General features: G+C 33.8%; 2 protein-coding genes and 1 pseudogene across 2 annotated transcripts; 1 reads left to right on the forward strand and 2 right to left on the reverse strand.

Moving 5' to 3' along the window:
• Window positions 1-1308: 1308 nt before the first annotated feature.
• LOC112095423 (MDIS1-interacting receptor like kinase 2-like) lies at window positions 1309-2835 on the reverse strand. Its single transcript, XM_024179861.1, has 3 exons — window positions 2569-2835; window positions 1866-2475; window positions 1309-1763 (listed from the first exon to the last, which is right to left on the reverse strand). Exons 1-3 carry the CDS (start codon window positions 2833-2835, stop codon window positions 1471-1473), a joined length of 1170 nt encoding a protein of 389 aa, XP_024035629.1. The 3' UTR covers window positions 1309-1470.
• Window positions 2438-4196, reverse strand: LOC18034588 (probable leucine-rich repeat receptor-like protein kinase At1g35710). Its single transcript, XM_024178680.1, has one exon. It carries the CDS (start codon window positions 4075-4077, stop codon window positions 3010-3012), a length of 1068 nt encoding a protein of 355 aa, XP_024034448.1. The 5' UTR covers window positions 4078-4196; the 3' UTR covers window positions 2438-3009.
• An 11382-nt stretch (window positions 4197-15578) lies between these two features.
• LOC18034410 lies at window positions 15579-16931 on the forward strand (annotated as a pseudogene).
• The last annotated feature ends 4072 nt before the right edge of the window (window positions 16932-21003 follow it).

A 21003-nucleotide genomic window follows, 5' to 3' on the forward strand; every position in this document is an offset into this window, starting at 1 on the left:
CCCTTCAAATCTTATACATCAAAGCTGTTATCTAGGAGTATACTATCTGCAGTAGGAACAGGTGTGACTCGTGCACAACAAAGCAAGAGAACTTAAAAAGAATGGCTCCTGCAATTTCGTCAAACCCGCCGTCATTTGATTTGAATTTTTTGTCATGTTCCTTGTACATCAATGCTGCTGTCTGTCCTATGTTTGTAACCCTGTGTTAACATCTTTGATATGCTTCAAAAATTAATTTGAGCTGTTTGTTTAATCTCCATTCCATGTCAGCAATCTTTGTTCACGTCACTTGCTGTATTATTTGTAAACAGGCAAACGGGGAAGTAATAATGATGAAAATATTTATGTCACTTGTTTGACTTTTGGAGCAAACTATGAGGGGCAGCACATTGGTAAATGCCTTGGATAACAACTATGTGATGGATTATCAATCTTTTCCCCTAGCCACCTCCGTAGCAGCAACAAGTCGGCCCACTAGTTTACAATGAGCCACGAGCTATTATTATACTTTTCTTGGCTGGAAACGTGGAGAGCTCGCTCGCACGGCATTGCTTGCCATGATTTACATGGTTCCAGTCAGCAACTGAGTGGTTCGAACTAACTTGCTCATCTCCCCAAACCAAATTCTGAATAACATCACTTTTTTAGTGAAGGAAGACTTCATTTAGGTAGTTGTGTGAGCTCCTTGAGAACTTCGAAATTTATATTTCTTTCAGAGATGTATATCTGAATGTTATGTGATGCTTTCTTAAATTATTTAGCTGTGGAAGATGATTATCGAAGAGGTTACTTTTAACTGCTAAGTTTACAGGCTGAGAGGTGTTGCATAATAGAGTAGGTATCTGGGATATGAAATGAAGGTATTAAGGTGCTGTACTTTCTTAATTGGTATTTTCTTGGATTATGGATTTCAGTTCTATTGCATGACAACTGCAATCTTGTGTTTCTTGATTTCTTCATTCATTTTTTTTTAAAGTTATACATCTCCAGTTTTTTTTTTTGTTAAAAGTCCCAAATCATGGCATTCAATTGTTGAGTAAGGAGCATTATCAGACAACTTCGGACATGTGATAAAAAATTTGAAGATATGGCGACATATTTGCTAATGCCTAATGTCACCTGCTTGAAATTCTTATAAAACAGAAGCTTTGCGCCTTGTTATGGAGCATTTCATCATCCAGGTGATAATAGATTGATGGTTTTAACTGAACTGGGAAGAGAAATTGGGGGTGAAATTTTGAAAGCAGGCAACGGTTTTGGAGTGACATATCGCAAAATTAAACCTCAAACTGTGTAATGTGAGGAAGATTTTATTCACAAAATCATGGTACATCTAATCAAGGGGACTTACAAGCCTTACCCCTGGTGATTTGATAAAACCCAGAAAACGATTGTGAAGTGGTAAAAGCAGAAAATGATTGAAAAGGACAAGACTAATTACATGGGAACATAAATAATTCACAAGCCAGACTAAATGTTTAACAATTGAGACACTTTCTGCATGGTTGGTCTGGAATCTGGATTCTCATCTAAACAAGAAATGGCGACTTCCATGATTGATATCAGTTTGTCTCGAATATTGCATGATGGGGCTGGAAGCCGAGGGTCCAATATTTCATCAAGTGTTCTGTCCAGGTTCGAAGATGTGGAGCAAATTGAGGAAATGAAATCTCTTGGATGCTTCCCCTTTATCGCTTCCAATGCTAACACTCCAAAGCTATACACGTCGCTCTTTTCAGTAACTTTCATCGTGTATGCAAGCTCTGGAAGGGAAAAATCTTTTAAAAAAAAAGAATTTTACCTTGAAATCTAGTTAACAGATATTAGTTAGTATATTGTACATGTTTGAATAATAATATACGTACCTGGTGCAACATATCCAATTGTGCCTGCAAGTTCTGTCCAATTGGATGAGTCTGGCTTGAGAGACTTGGAAATTCCGAAATCTGAAACATGAGCTTCATACTCTAAATCTAACAGCACATTCTTGCTCGATATATCTCGATGAACAATTGGAGGGAAGCAATCATTGTGCAAGTAAGACAATGCATCAGCTACACCTTTTATCACATTCATTCTTTGTGTCCACCCCAATTCCTCTGCTGACGTAGCATTGCTCAAGATCATGGCCAAGCTACCCATTTCAAGATATTCATAAACTATAAATGAGTGCCGAGCATGTGAACAAAAACCATAAAATTTCACAATATTACGATGTCGTATCTCTGTTAATGACTTAACTTCATTCAAGAACTCTTGTTGACATGTCATCTCACTTAAGAGTGGCGAATGAAATTTCTTAACTGCAACGATTTCTCCAGATGGTAGCTCAGCTCTGTAAACGCTTCCTTGTCCACCTGTTCCAATGCAATGCTCCTCATCAAAATCATTTGTTGCTCTAACAATTTCTTCGTACGCGATTTTTCGATCAAAGGTTAACACTGAAAGAAAACCCGGAGCATTTCCAGGGCTACTCTGTTGTGTCTATGAACTACTCCTTTTTCGAAACATAAAGAACAATCCAATTAGAGAAATTAAAAGAGCAAAACTCCCTAAGAGAGGGAATACAATAACAACCCAAATCTTTCTCGAAGCTTGTTTGTCTGACTTGGATGCTTTACAAGATGGAAATCCTTTGATATCTCCGCACAAGCCTTTGTTCCCTTGTAATGCTTCCATCAGAGCATGTTTGAATGCCGCACTATTAGGAATTGGTCCGTGTAACTTGTTGTAGGATATGTCAATATATACAAGACCATGCATTTCCTCAAAACATCTTGGAATGAAACCAGAAAGGTTATTGTGGGCGAGATTAAGCTTTTCCAGGCTTTGCATACTGCAGACTTGAGATGGTATTTCTTCTCCGAGAAAGTTATGACTCAAATCTAAATCTGAAAGATGAAAGAACTTTTCTAATTTGATTGGAATTTCTCCACTGAACTGATTGTTGCTCAAATTCAAGTAATACAATTTAACCAAGTTACCAAGACTTCCTGAGATGGAATTGCTTTATCTATTCGAAGATAAGTCAAGGTGCTCAAGTTGAATGAGTGACCCGAGTTGTGTAGGTAGCTGTCCAGAAAATTGATTCCTATTCAAAGTGAGCTTGATTAGAGACCTAAGCTTGCCAAGTTCGGATGGAATCTCGCCAACGATATGATTTAAAGAAAGATCAAGAACTTTTAATTGAGGTGAGTCTCCAATCTCAGGAGGTAGGATGCCAGTAATATTATTTGCAGAAACATCTAAAGTGCCTAAATTTGGGAATTTTCCCCAATCAAATGAGATTTCACCATAAAATTTGTTGTGGCTAAGATTTATGTAACTTAAATTTGGATGAATACCAAAAGATTCAGATATATTACCGGTGAGATGGTTTCTATCGAGGTGTACTCTTGCTAGTCTTGTCAAATTTCTTAAATCGGGAATTGGACCTCGTAATTGGTTATAGCTTAACACTAACAAAGTCAATTTCACAAGGTTTCCATATTCTTTAGGAATAGCACCAGAAAGTGCATTACTGTAAATACTCAAGACAATCATGTTGGTCAAATTACCAAAAGAATAAGGGATTGAGCCACTGAGTTCATTCTCACTCAATCCTAGATCAGAAAGAGAGTTCAAGTTTCCTATTTCACTTGGGATTGAACCAGAAAGCAAATTTGTAAAAAGATACAAAGTAGCCAAGTTAGTCAAGTTACCCAAAGAATGAGGGATTGAGCCACTGAGTTTATTGTCTCCCAATTCTAGATAAAAAAGATACCTTAAATTTCCTATTTCACATGGGATTGAACCAAAAAGTAAATTGTCAGAAAGATACAAGATAGTCAATTTAGTCAAGTTACCCAAAAAAGAAGGAATTGAGCCACTGAGTTTATTGAAACTCAAGCCTAGACCGTAAAGGGACTTTAAGTTTCCCATTTCGCTTGGAATTGAACCAGAAAGTGAATTGTGAGGAAGATTCAAGATATCTAAGTTGGTCAAGTTACCGAAAGAAAGAGGGATTGAGCCAGAAAGTGAATTGTCATGAAGATCCAAGGTAGCTAAGTTGGGCAAGTTACCCAAAGAAAGAGGCATTGAGCCGCTTAGTTTATTATAGCCCAATTCTAGATCGGAAAGAGACTTTAAGTTTCCTATTTCACTTGGAATTGAACTAGATAGCGAATTATTATAAAGATACTGTTGTGCGCGGAATGCGGAATCAAGCGCACCAAAAATTACTGAAAAATAAAGGACACAAGAATTTACGTGGTTCGGTAATTAAACCTACATCCACGGAGGCAAGAAAGAATAATTGTTTATTTAACAATTAATAGAGTACAATATTTGAGTAACGAATCTCACTTCCCAGAAACCCAAATATACCCAGTACTCTCTCACTCTGCAGGAAAGATAAATTCCCCAGACACACTTCTCTCACTTCTCTCAAAAGCTTAGAAACTTATAAGCTTAACAATTTTGGGATGATTTCAAATGAATGAAATCCTTAGCTATTTATAGGAGAAATGAATTACTATGCTAAGAATAAAATAATTAAAAATATAATTTTTAATTATTATTATTTTTCAATTTTTCAACAATTTGTTGACTTCAACAAATTTGCACCAACAATTTGTTGACTTTAACAGATACATGGTAGCCAAGTTGGTCAAGTTACCCAAAGAAGGAGGGATTGAGCCACTTAAGCGATTCTCGAACAGGTGAAAGGCCTTGAGATAACTTAGGTGGCCAATTTGTGGTGGTATTCTTCCAAAAAATTGATTAGTGGATAAATAAAGGATCTTGAGCATAGAAAGGTTACCAATTTGAGGTGGGATGGTTCCAGAAAACGAATTGGATGATAAATCAAGGTACTTGAGTTTTGAATTGTTAGCAATTTGAGGAGGGATGATTCCAAAAATTTGGTTGACTCTAAGATCAAGATACGCAAGATGAGGAAACGATGAGAATGAGAAATCATGAAGCGTACCTATTAAACCTGCGCTTGTGAGGTTAATACTATTGACTTTTCCAGAATGGTTGCAATGAATTCCAAACCAAGCACACGAGCTTATTTTGGTGGCATTATTAAGAGTCCATGAAGGCAGGAAAGATCCTTTATTATTATGATTTTGAAGGCCAGTTTTCCATTTGAGAAGAGCGTGGGCTTCTTCCGTAGAATTTGAAGAAACAATAAGTGGAAAATCTAAGGCAGGAAATAGGATGAGGAAAATGAGTGAGAAAATTCCGAATTCATTTTTCAAGTTTGGTAACACCATTGCGTGATGGGAGATCAACTGAGACTCGATAATTATAGAAACAGAAGAGAACAATTAAAGATGAGAACAACAAGAATTAAAGATTAGCTAGACAAGGCAGATAGAAATAAACATCCAGGAATGATAGATGTACAAAGAAACACACCGAAAGCCAAATTTATAGTAACTATATACACAAGAGAGCAAATGAGTTAATAGAATCAATGATGTGGGCCAACAAGTCAACGCGTCAGCCCCTCTATAATAGACTAGTCGTTGTTAAGGAAAAATGATAGGTTTTCATTAATTTGTTAGTGATCTGTCAATTGAGGCCACATTAATTGTATGTATATGCTTCTTCTGTAATGCACGGCAAACAAGTTATCCACGGGAGGTGGAAAAGTCAATGCATGGCATCATGTGTTAAGACTTCTAAAGTAGGCTAGCCAGCTACATTAATTGGACCATATGTGTTGCCATTTAGATTTTATATATCTTAACTAATTAAATGGGACTAAATAACGCCTTTCTGTCTAATCAGACCTTTAATTATATGCTTCTTTTAGCTTTGATGGATACCTACCAGGATTATGAACCGTCACGGTATCAAATTCCAAATGTCAACCTCAGTTGATTTAAAAAATCAATGCACGAGGATTGACGAAGAAATTAAATACTGGTTACGTATGTTAAATTAATTCTTTTGTAGCAAGGGAGTGATGTAAAAAAAATAAAATTTGAGTAGTGCTATATATTTTAAATTTTTTATTTTAAAAAATTATCTTAAATTATGTAGTACTTATCAATTGATTGATAGGAAATATAATTAATTTATTTGGTTCTTGTAAAGAATTATTAGCTATTTAATGAATAACACATTATTTAAGATGAAATTTAAAATATTTATCATTATTTGAAAAAAATTCTATTTCATCCGAAATTAAATCAAAAAGTGAATTTTTATAAAAATACAAGATAGTTAAGTTGGTCAAATTAGGAAGTGGAATTGGGGCATTGAGTTTATCCTTCCAAGCCACTATGTGAAGTGTTGAATCCTAAAACTGGGATATCTCCTCGAGTTCAGATTCATGGTTGGATCGGCAAGCTTCTCTATACGATTCAAAATATTTGACATTTAAGGGGTAAAAAAAAACTCGGTTAATATCAAAGGTACAAATCAATCAATTTACTTATAAGAATCCTATCCGATAGGCCATATCAGTCGATGACGTCGCCAATAATAATTACATTGACAATTTGTCTCTGCTCCTTTCTCATACAGATGAACGAGGGTAAAACTTCAAATCTTTTAATCTTTCGTTTTTGGTTTTATTATTGCATAATTTTTAAATTTTCTCCTAATCTTGTTTCAAATTAATGAAAGTTTAAAATTTTTGCTATACTGATCTGGAGAGCTTAGTTAATGTACAATTTGTATGATGACAGCACATGATCCTTTGATATTTATTAAGCTAAAATTTTCGGCTTAATGTTCACAAGAATATATCTTAATTTGTTAGATTTTTATTTGAAGCTGGTTCAGGTGTTCAGGTAGACCAGTTAGTTTAAGTAGCTGATTTGGAACTTACTCATGGACAAGTAGCTGATTTTATTGTTAGATCCTTACTCTTCTATCAATTCTTAAACTTAGGCAGTGCTCAATTTCGGGACAGAACTTGTCACTGTAGTTTATTCTTTTGGAAAAGTCAAGGAACTGTATTCGGGACGATGTTTTGCCTGCTAAAGATTCTATTAAGTTTTTCATCATTTGGTTTATATGAAGATGGAAAACGGACTCTTTCTTTCATACATTATTCTTTTGTTAGAAAAGAAAAAAATCACAAATTTGAATGAAATATTGCTCTATGCTTCGTGGTTGCGGGCTAGCTGATGCTATTTGCCTTTTAAATAGAGTCAACTCGCAAAATTTTTTCCACAAACATTCATGGGTGAAATCGACCTCTGTTTTTCTGGATCCTGACTAGCAAAATTGTTTACTGGGCATTTGTCTCTCGAAAGATTATATCTGTGTTAGTAAATCGAGAAATCAAAGCAACACACTGTAGTTTAACTATAAGCTAATAAAGTGGTCGCTTAAAGTCCCATATTTTGTGAATGCCTCTTTTTTTAGTAATTGGTTGATAATTTTTTAATTAATAAAGATTTTTTTTTAATTATGTATTGTAAGAAAGCCTATTAAACATCTTTATATTTAATAATAATACTACAATTAAGAATCATTGTTTAATAGAAAATCAATATTTGGTAAACTTAGTGTTAAGAAATATGATTAATAATGTTGTCTAACTATTAGTTAATTCATTATTATTCTTTCCAAGGAAAAAAATTAGGTTCTTTACCTTTTCAATTTCCTAAAAAAAAAATTTATTATTTAACGTAAGAATCATTGACTTTTAGTATTCCTTTTAATTTTTATTAAAAATCTTACAATCTCAAAAATCAACAGATAAAAAAAAATTCTTACTTCTTTCTCTATAAAGAAAGTTATTAAATTCACTAGTTCATTTAAAAAGAAAAAATTAATTTCTTAAAACAGAAAGTCAATATCTATTATTTGATCATCAACTGATCATCTCAACTTTTTATGTGTTACTATTCTAAATATTATATTTGAAATTAATATTAGTCATATTTATTTGTTTGTTTATTTTTGTAATGATTCTAATTAAAGTAAAAAAGAATCTTGTTGATTTTTTTTTACGATTTTGAACGTATAGAAGACATTTCTATTTTTTCTCGGAAAATATTTTGAATTACTATTACCACTGCTTAACTTTCAATTTGCCTCTGACCATCAAATCAAATGTGAACGACCCTTTTAATTTGTTTAAATTCAAGAATTAAAGATGGAATTAATTTTGAATCTTTTTATGCTTATTTAAATATTAAAATTACATAATAAAAAGAGGGCTATAATAAAACTTCGCCTAAGACGCCAAAAACTCTAAAACTGGCCCGCTAAACTTTGCAAGCAACATTAATTGGTCTGTTTGTGTTGGCATTCAGATTTTACATATCTTAACTAATTAATGGGGACTGAATATTACTTTTCTATCCAATCAGGCCTTTAATTGCATGCTTCTTCTAGCTTCAGCGGATATCTACCAAGAATGTAAATCGTCACGGTATTAATTCCAAAATGTCAATGTATCATTTGTAGAATTTAAAAAAACTGTTCTTTCAAGATAACTATTTTATATTTTCAATTACCAGCAAAGCGTCACGTATGCACCCAATATCATCCCGTGCAAACTCTTGAAAAATCAGTGCATCATTGAGATAAATATTTGACTCAGCTGTAAGAATCCCAATCACTATTATAAATAATTACATAAAATATGAAAATTTTGCATAACACGTATCATGTCCTTTGTCTTACATTGATAATTGATTCTAATGACTAAATTTTGGTATTAAAGTAGCATTAGCTATAGGTAATCATTGTACAAGATTTTTTAACTTTCAAGATCTTTTATTGATAATTAGAATATTAAAAAATTAAATTTTAATGTGGGATTATAATTGAATAGTATCCTGTAAATAGTGCATATATGTAGTCTTATGAAAAAAGGAACAAGTATTAACTGATAAAACAGAAAAAAAAACAAAGTAATAAATTAATCAATTAATTTTCCACTATTATCTTTCCTTTTGTGTACGTAGTTAATGAATTTTTTTTAAAACAAAAAGAAATTTAAAATCACTCTTATTATCATTCAATTATAATGTGGCTCGAAGCCTCAAAGTTCATCTGAGAAAATTACTATAAATTCTCAGCATATTGATCTATAATTGGTTTAGACTCTGGAGTCTCGTATGAGAAAATTAGTATATTATTTTCCAAATTTTAGCACATCATTGAGACTTGATATAGAAACACGGGAATTTTACAGTAATAACCATTAAAGTTTTGATTTTTTTCATCTTAACCCCTCAAAAATATTTCTATCAACATTAGCCATAAAACAATTTTTGAGACCAAAATACCCCTCCTTCATCTCTCCCCCAAAAAACTTGTTCTGTGGCCAAAAAGCTTGATTTTTTTTTTATAAAAAAAATCTAATCTTTTGCGGCTTGTTGCATGATTTTAAGATGGAAAATTTGTCAAGTTGTATTCTATCAGCATTATTATTATTAATGCTTTCACCTGCAAATCCATTGATATTCATTCCCCCTTCCATAATCTTCGTGCCCAAATTGCTTCTAACTTTTCTCGACTTCGACGCGGGTGAGAGATTGCTTTTCCTTTCACCTTTTTGTTTTCTTCCGTTTAGCTTCATTATTTAAAAAAAAAAAAAACCGAAACAGAACAGAAACAAAAGCTTCAGCCCGCGGCCACCGTCCAAGGCTGCCGGCTCTCGTTTTCCGTCACCGATCCGGATGCAACCACCACTAAAGGGATCATAAATCGCCGGCCATCAAACCCCAAGCATCGGACACCGTTGATTAGCCACAGATCGCCGGAAAAACAACCAAAACAGCCGCGCCAACCGTGCCGTCATTCACCGGTTTCCGCCGCGATTTAGCCAGCACCACCGTAATCAATCCACTCCTCTCCACGAGCTCAACCTCTTTCGTTATTCCCCACCTCCGATCGACCAACCCATCGCCGGAATCTAAGCATCACCAAACAGTTACAACTTATCTCAAATTTCCGGCCAAAACGCCACCGTTTCCGACGAATCACAAACATCATCATGAACAACTTCAAAACTTGGTGCGACAGGCACCTGTCGCACCAAAACTTGTTGCGACAGGCACCCTGTCACCAGATTCATCCCCCGACTCAGATCAATAAGTTTGAAAATAACTCATGCCACGATGCCGATTAGTTTTGGTCTGTAAAGAAGGGTAATTTGGGGAGAAAGGCTTGTGTTTGGCTAATGTTGATAGAAAAAAGTTCAGAGGATTAGTTGCAAAAATAATAAAATATTTATGGTTATTTTCGTAAATTTCCCTAGAAACATTAGAAAACAATTAAAGATAAGAACACCAATAAGAAAGTTTAGCCAAATTTATAGAAATACACAAGAAAGCAAATGAATGTAGTCAAGCTTGCAAGAGGTCAATTAGTCAATGCGTCAACACCTCTACATTACATCAAATATTTTAAGATATCCATTTTCCAGCACTGGATCAAAATTTCTCAGTCAAGAAATAAAAGAGGATTGACCAAGAAAATTGGGATTGTACTGATTGATTGAACCAACAAAATTTCAATCTCTATCCCTACCAAACGCACTAACAAATTTTCGATTTCAATCGGAATCGGTCTACACCTACCATACGCACCAAATGCCTGATGGGATGGTTCATCACAATTTTTCCCAAGCCACTTCTATTGCAGTAACTGGTAGGCCCAGTAGTTATACTTTTTTCTGGGCGCTGGACATGTCGAGAGCAAGCTCGTTATTGCTCGTCTCCCCCAAAACAAATTATGTCTAATCTCACTTTTTTACGGGCAGAGAAAATTCCATTTAGTGTGAGCTCCTTATTAGTAACTTTCCAATGTATGTTCCTTTTAGAGATGTATATATGAATGTTAGGATGATTAATTGATTATTGAATAGGTTATTTGCCATACATGCTCCATAATGGTGGGTTTTGTGGATAACAAATGTGTAGAGCATCTAGTATATGAAATGAAGGTATTATAAGGTGTATTTTTTGCCAGCCTGAGACTCTTGTTTTTGGTTTTGTTAATTAGTAAACCCCAAATTAAAAAGCCCAATTCATAAAAGATTCCATGGGTAGTGCATACATTTTTTTTTTGTCTCTTCTTATCGGCCTTTTTCCCTCTTCTACTTTTATGGATACAAATTTCAAGGAATAAGCCCTAACTTTTTTTTTCTCACTCTCTTCAATTAATAAACTTTACTCTCCTTTCAAAAAAAAAAAAAAAAATTTTAATGCAATACAACATAAATTCTATTTCCAAATTTATTTTTTGCGTCTTTCAATGCATTAATAATCTTTTTAATGCAGTGCAATATAGTGTAATCTAAGTTATTAAACGCACGCTTAATGTATACTACTATAAAAGAAAATAATTGGTCCATATGTGTTGCCATTTAGATTTTATGTAGCTTAACTCAGAGGGTAGTAATAGTATTGTTCTGCGACTTCTGTCGAATCAGCCCTTGAATTATATATGCTTTCTTTTTAGCTTCAATGAAAATCTAAAAGATTATGAATCGCCGAACAAAATGGTAACAAGTACACAAAAATCATATTGTTTGATCTTTTTAAATTTTTAATTGTATTTTTGTCACAATTTTATCGCTATTATGTTCAAAAAGCATTTTTCGGAATAAAAACCACAAAAGAGATAGCGTCTTCATTAAGTCAAGAACATGTTAAAATGGTTGGATTTTCCAATGAAACAATTGACTGATTCTCAAAAGTTTTTCTACAACGATTCTTCATTCTTGTATCTATTTCCCAAAAGAGCTTAAAAATTAAGTAGTCCTAGAAGAGAATTAATTCCGGGATCAAATTTAATGGGCAAATTGACCTCTGCCTTTTTGGATTTATCCTGACTAACTAATAACTTGTTTACTGGTCTTAAAAAGTTTCTCCTTTATACATTTTCCAAAAGATCTTAAACACTTTTCCGGATACATATAATTAATTTTGTGATCAAAATTAATGGGCAAATTGACCTCTTTTTATTGGATCCTGAGTCCTGACTAACTTGTTGATTTATATTTTTTAAAAAATAATGTGAACTTGTTATAATTATTTTCTAAAATTAGGGGCGGTTTACAAAATTAGTGGAGTGAAAATATTCCCACCTTTTGTGATTTTCCCTTACAACTTTTGCAGTTTTACATATCACCCCTGTGCCTTTTCATACTCATTTTAGACTTTTGCTTCTAAAAGTTTACTCCTATGAATTTTGGCCCTATTATATTTTTCTAGATCTTCCTAGCTTCCGCGATAGTTTCATGTAGGGTAAATGGTAACAAAATTCATGCTCGGAACTTGATTATTTTAGGATTCAAGATATTAATTCATGTTGTGTTGAGAGTGATAATAGTCAGAAAAACCTCTCCAAAGTCATGTTTTTGGGATCAATTATTTTTGTTATTATAAGGAAGCAATAAATTAATAGAGGTGTAGTTACAAAAATTAATGTTTTGACTTAATTATCCTTAGTGCAAATGATATAAAGGTAACGTGTGCATGACATTAATAATTATTTGAAGGAACATGTCAAATCTAATGTATATACATTGATAAAAGAGATTAAAATTAGTGCATATGTCTATGTAGTGTTATATGTAGTGTTATACTAAGTCATTCTAAAAGTCTAGCGTTTACATTCTCTTAAATGTTTTTCTCTTAATATAAATTATCCCAAACAACTTTAAAAATAATATTTTATTTCATTTGAAACCTTTAATGTAACATGGCATAAAGTTTTTGGAATATAGAAATAATTATTGTGATATGGAGGCTAGTTTCTTAAAATGTGATTTAAAAAAACTATAACTTATCTTATTTTGGAGTTTACTCTTATTTGTAACTAGCCTGAATTGGGATAATAATTTTTTATAACTATATACAATTTATTTGTATATAGTGTATCACTATAGAGAAATTTTAATATAAAATGGAATAATATAAATGTGTAAATTAACAAAGGATTTGGCTTCAATGATGGTAGATAATTTTATCAGGAGTAAAAGAAAATATTATTAAAAACTATAGTTAATGAACTAGACTTCGCAAATTTTTATGCGTCACTAATTGACTAATTCTTTTCATCGCGTCTGGACTCTGGATTCTGATCTAAGCATGAGGAAGGACACCTACAAGATTGACATCAGTTTATTCAGAACATTTCATTAATTAAGTTATTTATTAATTGAAAGATGAAGGTGAAATTTCTGAAAGAAAATCTCCTGGATGCTCCCCTTTGATTACGTCCAATGCTAACGCACTGACACTGTGCACATCGCATTTTCCAACGACCTTCATGGTGTGGGCGCGCCAGCTCTGCAAATTGAAAGATCAATATATAAATATAATCATCTTAATTTGCAGCACCAAGATAATTGTTCAATGTAATTGAAAAAAACATCATGATAATGTACGTGAAGATTCTTTTACTTAGCTTGATTTATTTATTGGCTTAATAACAATATATATAGGAATATCTTATAGTTATAAACTCAAATAAGCTACATACCTCCACCTCCATTTTCCATCTTCATCATTTTGTTTATATTAAGACGGAAAACGGACATTTTTCTTTCAACCGACATTTCGTTTTGAGTGAATTTGTTCATCTGCATTGTCGTGTCCTGCATTGATTTTAATGTCGTCCACAGCCAACGAGTTAGCCGCATGCATGACACGTGATCTTCAGAATTAAAACGGCATGTTTTTGCTGTCGTTTTCGAGTCTCATAAACTTGCAGCTGCTGATCACGTGATTCACGACGGTTATGGTTGTTGCTTTTGGCGGGAACCAGCTGGCAGCTAACAAGCCCGGAAACAGACTTTCTAAGGCTGATTCTTGTGTGCATTTCTTAGATCTAATCGTGAGAATTGAGAGAGAAATTATATTTATCTTAACTCTTGGATTCAATATAGTGAAAGCTTGAAGCTTGTTTCCTCAGTGGATGTCCGCACTGTCAATAGGTGCTGGACCACTTAGTTCTTGTGTATTTGTCTTTGTTTTGTTTCTGTTCATTGTCGATTATTGAGTGCGTACATTTCTTGATCTGTTAATCTTGCATCTTGAGGATAGAATTAGGTTTTCGGGTGAATTTAATCTGATTTACAAGGGTTGAATTCACAATAATTGTTCTTTTAGTTTTCATGGTGTTGACCGATTCGTGCTTGTAAGAAAAGAAAAAATTACTAATTTGAATGAGATATTGCTCTATGCTTCGTGGTTGAAGGCTAGCTGATGCTTTTTTGCCTTTTTCAAAGTTGGAACAAAATATATATATATATATATATATATATATATTTTAAGGGTATTGTTTGTTTAAAATTGAATTTTTTTCCTTACATCTACTGTTCCTTAGTCAGTTTAAATACCTATATATTGTCTTATGCATCTTTATGTTATTGGCTATTTGTTCATTTTTCTGCTAGACGTGTTTCATATTTAATTAAGAATCTGTTACAGGTTCTTAATTATATGAGATCTCAAAGACTAATGGAGGTAGGTCTGTACTTTTCTACTGGCAGTGGCATCCTATTTTATGCTTTGTTTCTTAAAAATGGTTTTGCAAAAAATTTTTGGAAGATAACGTTTACCGTCTGTGCAGTGAACTGAACTTCAGCAAGTACAAAAAGGAAGATTGGGTGGTTGTAAAAGAAAGTAATTCTTAAGAATCTCTCCATCTTCGACATTGTAGAAGAAACAATTTCGGTCAGAAAATGGGATCACTTGCAAAGAAAGGATTGCAACAGTTTTTGACACAGCTTCAGCAACATGCTTTGAGAAAAAAGTTCCTTTCTTTCTCAACTGTTTCGTTGATTTGTTTAATTTCTGCCATGGATTTCTTTCTTTTCTTCTGTACTATTTTCTGTTTGGTGGCTGAGAAAGTTGAAGAAAGCTTGAATATTACTCTATGCAGGCAGTAACTGCTGGAGTGCTGCAAGCAACCAGTGACATAATTGCTCAGAAACTCAACGGGCATTTACGAAACTTCAGCTGAGGAGGCTACTTAAAGTGGTCAGATTTTTCACATTGCATCTCTTCTATATTTGATTTTCTGCCGTAACTCAAGATAGCTATAGTATTCCGTGTTGTTAATCATTGCGTTTTGATTTTTGTGTTTCACTGGAACATTAGCTTTTAGCATCTTCCAATTGGTGATGGGTGCTCGCAATTCATTTTTTCATTCATACTCTGAGTTTGGTGAATGTTTTATATTAAGAATTCAGTCCATAGTTGCCAAAATTTATGTCCTATTAAGCTTCAACTTTCTCTCTAGCCATTTTCAAAACTTATTCAGTTATCTGCTCTGCATCAAATGCATGCTTTCTCTTTATACTGTGTATTTGGTGCTCGTAATTTTTGTTGACATATATCATCTCCGCTATGAGGCTTGGTCAGAGGTTCGCTTCCTACAAAATATCTTGAAAAGGGTGACCTACATTGTGGGATGGGTAATCAGATAAGTCTACTATCAATTCCATGCTCTCTTCCAAATCCACATAAATATGTATTCCACACACCTGGTTGCTAGTGCACTTAAATATGCGAATTTATCTAAAGAGGAGATACCTTTGTACAGTCTGTTAAGTAGGTAAATGCCTGGTTTTGTTCATGACTGCCAAACATCTGACTAAGGAAATGTGGCTTCAAAATCTAGTGATGCTAAAATTTGAAGATGGAAGTACACAACCACCTTCAGCGGATGACTTGTTTGGTATTTTGGGTTTGGATTTTAAGGATAAGCTACTTAATGCCAACTGGAATTATTTGCTTGCTGATGAGCAACATACAGGTGAGGATAGTACAATGTCTATGAATGCTCCTGAACTGAGTGCTGGTTTCTATTCAGTTAAAGAAGGAATATTACAGAGCAGTTCGTTATCCGGGATGGGTACCAACCATCTTTTCGAAGCTGTGGTCTCTAGGGCTAACTTTGTCTGGAAGCAGATCTCAGATGATAATGTCTCTTATAGGACAACATTGACACAAATCAGTAGCTCCTCTATTCCTACTAATTCTCTTTCCACTGCCCAGGTTAATTTGTCTGAGTGCAAGCGGAGCTATTGGCCTTACTAAGTCTTGACGAAGGCAGGGACTGGGGAATCCAACTCTTTTCAGTCTCGTTGGAGCTAGGATAATGGAGGAAATTGTTCTCAAACTACTTCCATATGCGGGTCCCATATCAGTTCCTGGGTAGAACAGGGTCAAAGTGTGAAGCGTGACGGTAGTGTCTCGACTACGTATTCTGAGAAAAATGATGAAACAGCTAAATCAAATAGCAGAAGACTTAATCTTGGTGAGAAGATGAGGGCCCAAAGATCACCAGATGATTCAAGATCGCGTTAAAGAGTTGCGAGAAATTTTACCAAACAGGGGAAAATTAATTGCATTTATTTTCACTAATTATCTTAACTTCATCTGTGTCTTGTCAATAGTAATTTATATTTTAATATTGATATTTGTCTTTATTCCCTTAATATGGTTCAACATTGTAGGATTGTGTAGCATAGAGGCACTTCTAGAACGTACCGTCAAGCACATGCTGTTCTTGCAGAGTATGACAAATCACGCTGACAAGCCTAAAACAAACAGGGGAATCAAAGGCATAGGGGACGTCTAATTTTTGTACTTTTACCATCATATTTGGCGTACGAGTTTAAATTTATTACATAAAGTTTTCTCAGCTGGCAGTCATCATGCCTGAAATTGCATATAGTCAGCAAGGAACGTGGTTTGCTTTTAAAAGATAACTTTGAGGAAGGGACAACATGGGCATCTGAGTTGAGGATCTGAATGCACCACGTTAGCTGCTGGTGGAGGTAGTAAATGGCCTGTTCTTTTGAGTAGAAATTGTTTGGTTTGAATAAATGCTCATATCTGTGGGATTGTTGACAAATGCTTTGTGGGTAACGGGGTTTCTTTTTGGAAATAGCTGAGCTAGTCAGGGGATTGAGGTACCATAGGAATGTTGCTGTAACAGATGAACTATAATATCCTACTGAACTTATTCTAAACGTGAGATGGCCGCCCTGGTTGAGTAGTCATAACACTCCATGTTCAATTACATGGCCGTTTGATGATTTTCACTTAGCAGAAAATGAATGATTTATACGCAGCTTATTAGAGCAGTTTAAATATGTGAACGTAGGCCAATTTCTTTAGGGGTTTATTTCAGAGAAACTGAAAAAATGCTGTTAGTCCACATTTTAAAAACTTTCCTTCTTTTCAAATGGGTATTTTTAAAATGCAGGATGCTGTATAGTTATTTTATTTTATTTTTAATGTTTATAATATTTAAACTTTTCTTCTAGCAGGCATAGACTAGTTAAATCCCCTTCAAATATTATACATAAAGTTGTTATCTATGAATATACTAGCTGCAGTAAGAATAGGATTTGGCTTCTGCACGGCGAAGCTAGGGAACTTAAAATGTTCGACTTTTGTCAATTTCGTCAAGGATTATGTTCTTAGGGCATGTTTGGTTGGGAGGAGAGAATGGGGGAGAGGAAAGTAATTCAAATTCTATTTTTATTTTCATTGTTTGGTTACACAAAATATATAAGAATTTAATTTCCATTAAAATTTAATATCCCTTATAATGTAGAATTTGAATTCCACACCTAAAAGTGAAGAATTTAAATTCCTTTTATGTTGAAAACCCAAACTTCCAAAATTACCCTTCAATATTTTAACTTATTTAATGTTATTAATTATTATTATTATTTATAATTTTATTTTATCAATTTTATATTATAAATAATTTTATATTAACCAAATTTAATGAATAATTTAAAAAATTTAATAAAATAAATAAACTTATTTATTTATTTAATATGAAAATATGTAAATATAAATTAACTATCGTTGGGATTATTGTCGGAACTTCACCGGATCATTGCCGGAACTTCGCCGGACCATCGCCGGACTACTACTGGCCAACCGGAACTTCGCCGGACCTCCGTCAAAAAGTCACCGGCCACCATTGACCAGCGGTTGACTTGTGTTGATCGGATTTTAATTATATTAAATAATATTTAATATTTAATTATATTAAATAGTTTAGTATATTAAATTATTTTATATTTTATATTAAATATAAATCATGAATTGTTTTAGAATTTTTTAAAATTAAAAAAAGTTTGGTATTAATATTAAATTACATTTTATTACTAATATAGGTAATTTAGTATTTAAGGCAAAGGATAAATTTGTCCAAAAAAAAATACAATTCCTTTCCCTATCAAATTTTATGTCAAAGCAAACAATTAAATTTAATTTCACTATTCTCTTCTACTCCTCTCTTCTCCTTTTCTCTCCATTCCACTCTTTTCCTCTCCTCTCCTTTCTTAAAACCAAACACCACTTTAAGGTTTAAAAGAACAGGCCTTTTGTTTATGGAAAAAACCTACCTTCAGTTGAAATGGAAATAATTTTTTTGTCGTTCTCCTGAACATGTATGCTGCAGTCTACCCTATCATAAGTTTGTAACCCAATATTAACTTATACTGTATGCTTCAAAAATAAATTGTAGGCTATTTGTTTAAACTCCATTTCGTATTAGCAATCTTTGTACATTCACTTACCGTATGTTTGGTGAACAGGCTACTGGGATGTGACAAGGATGGAAATATTTATGTCACTTGTTCGTCTTTTGGAGCAAACTGTGAAGAGCTGTACCTTGGTAAATGCCTTGGATAACGACAATGTGATGCTCCATCACTCTTTTCCCCCAGCCACTTCTATTGCAGCAACTAGTAGGCCCAGTAGTTTACAGCGAGCCACCAGCTATTAATACTTTACTGGGCTGGATATGTCAAGAGCTAGCTTGCGCGGCATCACTTGCCATGACTGACATGGTTCCAGTCGGCACTCAGGTGGTTCTAACTAACTCGTTCATCTCCCCCAAACCAAATTATGTCTAATCTCACTTTTTTAGGGAGGGAAAATTTCATTTAGGTAATTGTGCGAGCTCCTTAAGAACTTTTAAATGTGTGTTTCTTTCAGAGATGTATATTTATGTTGGGAAATTATACTTTTTAAAAACATATGTGTTTATTTAATTGTAATAAATAATTTTTCTGATTAATAAAATAAATGAGGTATTTTATTCAAATATCTTAATTGCATTAATATTTATATTAAAGTTCATTTAATCATATTATATGTATTTATGTGATCACCATGTGGATTCACAGAAGACATAAATACAAGTTATCTTATGATTAAATAAATTTAGTTCGCAGTTGATAAATAAAGTTGGGCACTTTATTTAGGTATAGACTGTAATAAATTCATTGAATGATTTATCTTAATCATGTATGAATTTATTGATGTAGTACGACTACATTGAACAGGATCACATATGAGATTTAATTAACTTTGTAATAACTATCAGACTTATTAAATCTCATAGGCGTTGATTTTACTGTAATCTTAATCTTAAGTTAATTATGATTTCATGATTGTAATTGTTATTCCATTTGAGTTACCAATGGGCACGACACATCCTTGTAGTCAAGATTACCCGGTATCTTGGTGGGAGCAATTATGAGTATTGGAGTTATGGATTAACAATATAGAATTTGTACAACACATCTCTTGATGGGTTTTCGGCACTTGATCATAGAATTCTCTGGCCAGAGTGTGTCAACATATTTAGTATGTTGAAAATGATCATTAGAGAAAACCAGTAAGGATCAAGGAATAAGATGTTATTAAATTGATTGGACAGTTGAGATATCAATTTAATTAACGATGTGGTACAAAGGATTGTGCAGTAAAGAAATCAATGTGGCTGGGGACGAATTATTATTCGAGCATACAATTATGGAAGTCAGTTCCAATCTTTTAGTGGAGTAGATTTGGAATTAAATAATTAGGCTAGTTTAATTACAGGCCTAATTGTTATAGCCACTATTGTATGTTCCCAAATGATCCCCGGATCATTTAGGCTAGTTTAATTAGAGTAGATTTGGAATTAAATAATTAGGCTAGTTTAATTAGCTTATGTGTAAGGGGCCTTATGTTATTTTACATGGTGGGTCTCCTATTAAATAAAAAGTAACGTGAGTTTTATTTTGGGCATTATTTGAAGCCTAGGGTTTTCACTAAATGGTGATATAAAAAGCTTATTTTTCTCAAAAGAAAGGAGAGAAGCCACTTTATACAAATCGGAGAATAAGATTTTTCTCTCTATTGTTCAGAGAAAAATTTTCTCGTGCTAGTTGCTTTGGTAGTGATAAAGGCGCCCACACGTCAAGTGCAGATCGAACCTGAGTCATAACCTAGAAGATCATTGGTGACAGTTCGTGATCTAACAAGCGTGGTGGTGACGGATCGTGATCTAACAGGAGTGGTGGTGGCAGATCGTGATCTAGGAGCCTAAATCATTTCAGCGGAAAAAGCCAACTCGGATTTTCAAGGTACGATTTCTAGAATACAAATTCTTATATATTATATGAGAGCGATCTTCAAAAGGTTTTATAAAAATTTTAAAAACCTCATTTTTCCCCAACAATTGGTATCAGAGCCATCTCATATTAATATATAAGAATTTCGTATGAAATTAATCTTGAAATTATGTATTAGAGTGGCACAATTTATTCAGATATATTTTATTTGTTTAATATATGAATAAAGCATGTTTTGGTTTGTCTTAATTCATGGTTAGATTTTTTGTTGTATTTTTCTTTGGATCTATAACAAGAGTGATTTTTTATCATCATGTTTCTCTCTTGATTTTTTCACTGTTATAAGATTTTTGTAAGCCAAAAATTGGCCTAGGAAATTTGTAAATCAACGGATAATAATCACGGATGTCAGATCAGAGGAAACGGAGGCCGGAAATTTCAGAAGCATGCTGCCAGCAGCCACGACCAACAGCAGCGCGCGCGGCCCGCGTGGGCAGCAGCGTGCGCGGCTCGCGTGGACAGCAGCGCACGCTGCACGCCCAACAGTTGCCGCATGCGCGCTGCAAGCGCGCTGCGTGCGCAGTGGCTGGCAGCTGCAGCACGCGACCAGCAGCTACAGCGTGCAACCAGCAGCGTGAGCAAGGGCTTCCAGT

Source organism: Citrus clementina, unplaced genomic scaffold (assembly GCF_000493195.1).
Source record: "Citrus clementina cultivar Clemenules unplaced genomic scaffold, Citrus_clementina_v1.0 scaffold_8, whole genome shotgun sequence".
Classification (NCBI taxonomy): domain Eukaryota; kingdom Viridiplantae; phylum Streptophyta; class Magnoliopsida; order Sapindales; family Rutaceae; genus Citrus; species Citrus x clementina.

Bases quoted from the DNA above. Each gene is read 5' to 3' on its own strand.
- LOC112095423 (XM_024179861.1), bottom strand. From the start codon at position 2,835: ATGCAAAGCCTGGAAAAGCTTAATCTCGCCCACAATAACCTTTCTGGT. The intron at 2,476-2,568 runs GTATTCCCTCTC...TAGACACAACAG, and splicing joins GAAAGATTTGGGTTGTTATT to AGTAGCCCTGGAAATGCTCC. The intron at 1,764-1,865 runs GTACGTATATTA...TTTCCCTTCCAG, and splicing joins AATTGGATATGTTGCACCAG to AGCTTGCATACACGATGAAA.
- LOC18034588 (XM_024178680.1), bottom strand. From the start codon at position 4,077: ATGCCTCTTTCTTTGGGTAACTTGCCCAACTTAGCTACCTTGGATCTT.